This window comes from Trichoplax adhaerens, genomic scaffold (genome assembly GCF_000150275.1).
Source record: "Trichoplax adhaerens TRIADscaffold_4 genomic scaffold, whole genome shotgun sequence".
Classification (NCBI taxonomy): Eukaryota; Metazoa; Placozoa; class Uniplacotomia; order Trichoplacea; family Trichoplacidae; genus Trichoplax; species Trichoplax adhaerens.
This window is the reverse complement of record NW_002060946.1, coordinates 2,773,766-2,782,065: the sequence shown is the minus strand read 5'-3', so window position 1 is coordinate 2,782,065 and position 8,300 is coordinate 2,773,766. Positions and strand designations below refer to the sequence as shown.

Below are 8,300 nucleotides of genomic sequence, written 5' to 3'. Positions count from 1 at the left end.
TATTGCTCTACCGGCACTCCAATCTAATTTTTATCCAAGTTATTCCATGATCATAACTAATCTAAGCGTTATTGATATAAGGTGCTATCATTTGCCGCTATGTGTATGGCTTCAATCTATTCGCTGATACTTTACTGAAATTATATGGGTCAACCAAACCTAGATTGAATGAACTTAAAGACGAATGGGCAATTTTTCGCTTTAATTACGGAAACGCGGTAGCTAATAAATTTGTTTACTATACAGTGGATCGCATTAATCAAGCGAGCAGACATACAAGAGCTATCCGCCAAACCAAAGTCCCAAGTATGTAGTAAAAATTTGAAAATGATGAATGCTGGCATATTTAGAGTTAGTGCATTCTATTATTAATAGTTAAATGTTTTGCAACACTATCAAATATATGTTATGTGGTAAAATAATATTTTAAAATTTAATTTGATAGGATATTTTATCGTTGGTATGGAAGATCCGCATGTTGGTGACGATATCATTGGTGCTTGGAAGTAAGTACCGTATAATTCATTAACTATTCGTCAGACAAAGGTTTCTATTCTTGTCAGACCTTAAATAAGCTTTATTGTAAATAACTCCTAATAATGTAGCTTACTATTTTATAACTACACTTAATGGGGCATTTACAAGTGTAGTGCAGCCCCAAGTTAGCTTAAGATTACAATTGTAATAGGCAAGATATGATTGTATTGGGGAAAAATCATTCCGTAACTGATTGTATTTAAACGATGGATCTTGATGTAATAATTTAGCTATTCCTTATAGTTGTGAGACGAACCGATATATATGTAATTAAGTGAAGTTACAAGAAAGTGTAGTTCATATTTTATCCACTATTTTTTAGAAGACTCTTTATCACAACAAATTTATTTGATAATAATTCGTTATCAATGCATGTTGTTAATATTTTCAATTCCTATGCGAAAAATTTATCAGGCGAAATGTATCCGCGGATTCTATCGTAGAACTGAATGGTGCAGGTCATTATCCGTATTTAGAAAAGCCACGAGAAATGTTTAATGCGTATCAAAATTTCAGGAAATCTATAATGCCTAATGTGACTAAATCCAATTCCGCTCCTCAGTCAAATGAATCACCACGGTCTGAGGCTAACAATAAATCTGCCACAAATGCAAAGAAAGACGCAAAAAATCAGGCGAAATTGTAATATCCATAACAATATTATATATCTTTTTGCAGCTGATTTATTTTTAAAATTGTTCTAATCCTTGCATGGCGTGCTAGAAAATGGCCATGATGAAGCTCTACGTTAATATAATAGTAAATATACCTCATATGTATTGGCTTGATGTGGTACAAATAATTACAGTATTGGTAAAATACTAATGGGTAAAGTAGATTTCTCATTTTTTAATCTGACGATAATTAAATATGCTACCAGAGTATCTGTAGTCATTAACTGAATTTTACCATTTAGGGAGTACTTCCAGTCTAATTCATTTTAATGCTATGGTTTTTCCTAACCAGCAGTATTGCATTTTTATTTTTAAGTATTTCTGACATGAAATTTAATCTACTAACAATCAGCAATAAAACTTACATAATAAAACTTCGTTTATTAGCATGTTACATGGAAATAAATAATATTTATAATATAATTATGCGCTGTAGTTAGTTATCTTCAGATCTTCTTTCATAATTAAGATAAGATTATTTTAGGAATATAATACAATGTTTTATTAGTTATCTACACAAATAATTTACACAAGGTCAAACGTTGAAAGTGTAATGATATCGTCATGATTGTATCTGCAGCTCATAGAATTACATCTTCAAACCAATTAAATTAGAACAGAAAACTTGCTATTGTATATGATGGGCAAAGTTGAAATATCGTATTAAGTTTTTGTCGCATGTAGAATATGTATTAAGCTATGCAAGATGTAAATCGGCACCAAGAATGAATCCAATTAATATTCCCGTTGACAGTGCTTTCAAAACTTTGTACTTTAATATTGTGAAGCTGTACATTCAGTAAATGTTATCCTATACTGATTATACTGCATGATTGATAATCCAAGTCAAGACTACGTTGCTGAAAACTCCCTAAAAAATCGCTTGACTGTGTCCCCAACTGAAAAGTTACTGGCATCGCCAGTTTGACAAGAAATCTGTAATGAGGTAAAAGTTGTTGACGATGAGCAAGACTGTTCTGAACTGCATAATCTCCAGTAATTGGCAAATATCTCACCTTGTATAGATACGGTTGCACTGCTTTAAAGCTAATATCGTAGATATTTCCTAGTTCAGCTTGTTTAGAAACTTTTGGTACAAAATCGGGCTTATTCATAGTTTCGGCAATGAATAGGATCTATTGTGTTAGTATAGAAGGAAATTTATTCAGTGAAACCGGAATTAACCCGATTAATACTATATATTTATTGCCTACAATTTCAGTTAAAGAGTCTTTGATTTTTTCTACAAGAATTTCTTTTTCTAAAAAGTTAAAGAGTAAATTATCAGAGATAAGACAATTTCTGCATGAACTGATAACAATCCACTATACTTTGGACACTGTCATGATAACCAGCTACAGATTAATTAACTAACCACTAGCAGTAGCAACGGTAATGAGTCTTATTCTCAACGACCATATTTCCCATGGTATTGATTCCATGGTGAAAAACCAACCTTTTCTTCGTCTCTCAAAAAATTCTAATGAAATCTTTTATATCCAATAGCAGTATAAAAAAGTAATTATTATATAATGTACCTACAACTACTATTTTACCACATCATTTAAGATAGAATGTATCGTTACAGCCGTGTGAATGAAGAAATCGTCATGGCAAGCTTATGTATAGTTACTAATAAACGTTCTATCAAGATAAAAGTAAGAACGATACTTCCTACAGCGCAAGGTAGGCGCTATGTCCACGTCTATGGATTATACTACCATCAGATATTGTACTTTTACAGCGTCTAAGGTTACGAAATCACATGACATCGTGCAGTCCACAAAAATGATGCATTAGCAAATTGTAAGTTAACCGTAATTAAAATTAACCTGTCCACATCCAGATGAACATAGCTCGTTTTTAAAATGTTTTACATTTTCTTGTAGTTGCCTGTCTAAGTCATCTGCATCACAACGGACCTAATAAAAATAAGTTGCGATAATAAAAATTAAATCTTTCCTAATTTACGCGTCAATTACAGTAGTGAATAAGTTGCAGGGCCAACAATATTTCAATAACTGCAATAGATGAAATCAATTCAATTAAAGATACAAATCGATATCAATTGTAAAACTCGTTCAATGTTGGTCTTGTACAATTTGATTAGATTAATATGCGTCCATACTGTATACATTTTTTTATAGGAATTTGACAACATTGTGCAAATAAAACAAATCAGGCCAAAGGAGCAATTTAAATCTTGCGTAATACTCTACCATCTTTTATTACTCGTTTCAACAATATATGTACTGTAAATATAGTAAGCCATTTTATGGAGATTGTATGGCATTGTGCAAATAAATCAATCCAAAGAAGCAAGGTCAACCATTTATGGTACTTTTGATTTTCAATTGCAATACGTATAAGCGTTTGTATATAATTTCTTACGTAAGTGAAATCCAATTGGTTGCAGTCTTCATCAACCATGCCTACAGTGCCCACCATGTATGACTTTTCATCTTTATAGTTGAACTAGGAATAATCCAATATGAACAATAAATGTATCATTAGTTGATGGATACATTGACGGTAGTAATCGATGATTAGTAACTATCTGTGTCAATTACTACATTATCTTGTACGACGATCAAGGTACAAATAACTAAACTTTATTGGTTGGATAAATAATGTGTCTATTTGAAAATATATGGTTCTGAAACGGACTGTAAAGAAAAGTAAGCTTGGATACATCATTATCCATTTACAACAGCCAATCAAGTGCTATTAGGCAGTTGATGAAAGTTCCATTGAAATAGCAACGATGTACTTTGATTAGTTTTACAGCTATTCTAAAAATTGATGGTACCGCAATTGACTATCTAGGAAGGATTACAACATAACCGAAGCCATTTCCAATTTGACTTGGCTTGATGAAAGCAAATTCATTGATCATTTACCCGTCTAACAGAATGCATGTACGATATTACAGTATAGCTTACCTTTCCAGCAGTTCTATGAAACAAGATACTATGAAAGATGCCTAGTGTTGTCATCAAGATAAAAAGAAAAAAGTATTTTTTTAATAATAACAAAGGTGAATGAATGAATGATAAGATTATCAAGTTGCTGGATTGAATCGATATTGGACAAGGATAATTATTATCCCAGTTTGAATTCATAAAAGCCAACGACTACTTCAAAAGTCAATGCCGGCTACTCTTGTGGTATCATGGTGTTGGTGCGATAACATCAATTGGATTATTAGTTAAGAGAGGATAAAACACGCGTAGAACATGCCGAAGTCAACACTGCTTTAGCCGGCAAAAAGAGAGCAAAATGAAATTTCCATCGTAAGATACGTGTTAGCGCACTAGCATGTATCATCGGTTCTTGAAAACACTCATACGATCATCGACTGTACGCTAATTTACTACAGTATATGATGACTAGCTCTTTCATCAGGATATTGCCATGAAAGGGATTAACATATTGGTGGCCTTGCTGGTTTGAAAATCAGTCACAATCAATATCAATTGGTCCCGATGATACACTATCAACGCTTGGATAGAGAGTGTCTAAGAGTAGAACTGTTCGTAGTAACTGTTGATTCGAGCGCAAAGGATTCCATCGACTGTATCGATCTGCTTCTTGCACGACTGATTGACTTTGAACTTGTGGTCATTGACTAGCAATAACGGGCCAATGTTTAATGTAGAAGAGAGTGATGCAAGCGATTACATTTTGTACAATAAACTGTTGGATCAACATTGATTGAAATTATTTTGTTGGCGACGACGATTTATTGATTACCGAATATACCGTCAGAATAGTGATGAAAATACTGTACTGTCCACTTGGGTCTATTGTCATACAAGTGCAATAGTTGAATACGCTGAAGTAATGTCAACATTAACAGTACAATCTATTTCTGTAGCAGTAGTCCTTGAACTTACACATCACTGTTTCTTCCACTTGGCTGCTTTCCAAGGACTAAAAATGAAATAATATAACCATCCGTTAATAATGATCACTATAATAGGGCAAAATGGGATTTTATTTCGTCCTAGAAAGCGATAAAATGAATCGCAATTGGAGTCGAGTAATGTTATTTTCATCTTAGTAGGACGTTGAAAGTGCGAATTGAACAACTTACAAGCTCAAAGGTTTGAGTCCTAGCATTCATCGTATCAATCAAGCATGTTTCTTTCCAATATTCTATCAAGTAATTGGCTGCTAATGGCTATAATCACTGGATGACTGGGATACTGGCAGTTAACGCAACGACGACTTTATTGACTTTTTGGAGGGGGGGGGGGAGATTGCTTTAGCAAAGGAAAAAGAAGAACAACGTTGTAGTAAAACCACTAACAGTATGCGATGTATGGCGCCGTCGACTTGGTACCGTATCAACGCCAAACCAATACAATACTGGATTGGTCACACTGTCCTGGCGTCGGAATTTTTGAGTCAGGGATTTCAGAGTCCAACAGGCAAAGTCCATTATACTGTCAATAAGAGCGGTGCGCCAAGCAGTAGAGAGTGGTGAAAGAGTTTTCCTTGATTGCTTTGTCCAGTGACGTTTTCGTCCAGTTACGTTCCGTTTAGTACAGTGTACAGTACTTTTGTAGATGTGCAGTGTATTGTACTGTACAGTACAGTACAAAGTCGCCCAGTACAAGCCGGGCCTGAGGATGAATAACGAACGTTCCGTACAGTACTGTACTGTACACTCTACAGTATAGTATTACGGAAAGATATATTCTACAGTAGGCAAGCACCTTGGCGTTTACGAGTAACTACGCACTCTCTTTTCGTTCCGTTTTGTACAGTACAACACAGTGTACAGTGTACAGTACAATCGTCTGTCCAAACTTGGAGTACTGTACACTGTACACTGTACAGATTTTCGAGCGAAATACTGTACAGTACTGCACACAGTGCTTTACAGTAGTGTACTGTACAGTACAGTATTTGTCGCTATACTCACTACAGTATGTACAGTACAGTACAGTAGGCAAGTACTGTACCTTGGCGTTTACGATTAACTACGCACTCTCTTTCCGTTCCGTTTGCACAGTACAGTGTACACTGTACAGTACAATAGTCTGTCAAAACTTGGAGTACTGTAAACTGTACACTGTACAATACACAGTGCTGAACACTGTACTGTACTGTACTCTGTACACTACAGTATGCAAGCACCTCAAGTTTACGAGTAACTACGCAGTCTCTTTCCGTTCCGTTTTGTACCGTACTCCAAGTTTGGACAGACGATTGTACAGTACTCATGTACTGTACTGTACAGTACAGGTTCTCCAGCGAAATACAGTACAGTACTGTACTGTACAGGGTGTAGAAATTCGATCTAGATTTAAAAAAAACAGATAAAATGATCAAAACTTTAAGCAGATATACAGTTTTATGGGTTTTATTCGAAAATAAATCATAAAAATATTCACTGACTTATCTAGAAAGAAATTCTACACCTTGTACTGTACTGTATAGTACTGTACACTGTACTGTACAGTCGTCTGTCCAAACTTGGAGTACTGTACAGTACATTGTACACTTTAATGGAGACTGTAGCCTACAGTACTACTGTACTGGACGCCTCGTGGCCCTACCGTACGACAGTACTGTACGTACAGTGTACAGTATACAGTACTGCAGGATGACTGTCTTGACCAACACACTAGCATGCCATCGACTGTCTACTATCTACTGTATTATTATTATTATGATTATTTTTGTATTTTTTTTTTTTCAATGCAGCCTTTCCAATTTAGAGTTGCTCAATCATAATTGACAACATCAAGACGACAATAGAATGCTTGTTGCAAATTAAATTAGTTGCTAGCCTGAGTGTGAGTCATCACCTTGCCACACATTAGCTTACAATAGAGATTTTGTACATGAAAATAACGTGATGGGCATTCATTCTCTCCCACCATGTTATCCACTTGTATGGAGCAAGCAGAATACGTCAACAGTATGCAATTATTCAGCCTGCCCAGCCATGATTGCCATCGACTGCAGGCATACAAGACAAGATAGGGATTGTCCAGTCAAAATTCTATCTTGTATGACAACAGGCCATACTCTACTCCTATAATGATCTCTTTGCATGTCTATTTGCAGTAGACTTGGCTTGAGCTAATATTGAGTGATGAGACAGCGACTCGTTATCATGGATTTGAATCAATGGATTTAATTCAATTCCAAGACAAAATTCTCCCAGTCTGCGCTAACAACTGCCTTGCATGTTAACCGCGCTCCACAGGGACCACAGCACTTTGTGATCCATTTTCCCTTACAAGTATCAAACATCTTCACTCATCAATAGAGAACGGTATGGACATGATGCAAGTATTGCGTTAAACCTAGACTATCCCATTCGGGATTGCCCACTTGTTTCTTGCAAATCATCGCCTATTCATCCGGTAGTATTATGACAGTCATCAAAACAATCATAATCCCTTCACTAGCCTACACTATAGACCATACAGTCTGTTTTATAGCACTGTACTGCCGGTCGTATCTCACACAACCGATTGCGCTAATGTACTGTATAATATACAAGTGTATATGCAATTGGACCACTGGCATGCATCTGCCTGTTGCGATTTGTTGTGATGATTACTTGACAGTCAGTTCCTTTTGCATAAGTAAAGGAGGCACGGCAGCAATCATTTTCTGTATTCTATCCATTGGCTGCACTTTCTCTTAACTTTATTCCTTTCTACAACGCTAGAATTAGATACCTAGCCAGTGATTGTAATCTACATCCAATAGAATCAGGACAACGCGTTCTCGTTGAATTCTTGCCTATCCAAGATTGACAACGGCGTACGCCCTTGATCGCATTCAATTTGCTCCATTCCCAAATCATCTGGGTTCATCGTTTTCTTGCTGGCTGATGCACTTTTCAACGCCTTCTTCAATTTTAGCCACTATCCACGCTAGTTGTCATCCATTGAATTAATCTAGCGGTAATAGGAGTAGGAGAAGTCATCGTCCAAGTCTACAGTCATTATTGCATCAACAGCCGGAAGAAAATTCCTCTTTAATTATACCCCCATGCACGAACATCTTGAATGACCGCACCAACGTGATTGGACGTATTCATTGCCAACTAAAAGAATCACT

The 8,300-nt window shown here is 35.8% G+C and overlaps 2 protein-coding genes across 2 annotated transcripts in view; one reads left to right on the top strand and one right to left on the bottom strand.

Annotated features, from left to right (window-relative positions):
* TRIADDRAFT_55453 (uncharacterized protein) overlaps positions 1 to 1,183 on the top strand; it is a gene marked incomplete at both ends in the record, with an annotated part of 2,159 nt that extends 976 nt beyond the window's left edge. The window contains 3 exons of the mRNA XM_002111903.1: positions 164 to 306; positions 446 to 506; positions 952 to 1,183. Of these exons, the coding sequence (XP_002111939.1) occupies positions 164 to 306; positions 446 to 506; positions 952 to 1,183 (436 nt within the window). The remainder of the gene's footprint in view (positions 1 to 163; positions 307 to 445; positions 507 to 951) is intronic.
* An 880-nt stretch (positions 1,184 to 2,063) lies between these two features.
* Positions 2,064 to 5,337, bottom strand: TRIADDRAFT_24711 (uncharacterized protein; the record flags this gene model as incomplete). Its single annotated transcript, XM_002111393.1, has 9 exons — positions 2,064 to 2,147; positions 2,228 to 2,347; positions 2,426 to 2,472; positions 2,587 to 2,701; positions 3,044 to 3,133; positions 3,603 to 3,686; positions 4,154 to 4,194; positions 5,108 to 5,144; positions 5,308 to 5,337. The coding sequence occupies 9 exons, from the start codon at positions 5,335 to 5,337 to the stop codon at positions 2,064 to 2,066; spliced, it is 648 nt and encodes a 215-aa protein (XP_002111429.1).
* Positions 5,338 to 8,300: the final 2,963 nt, after the last annotated feature.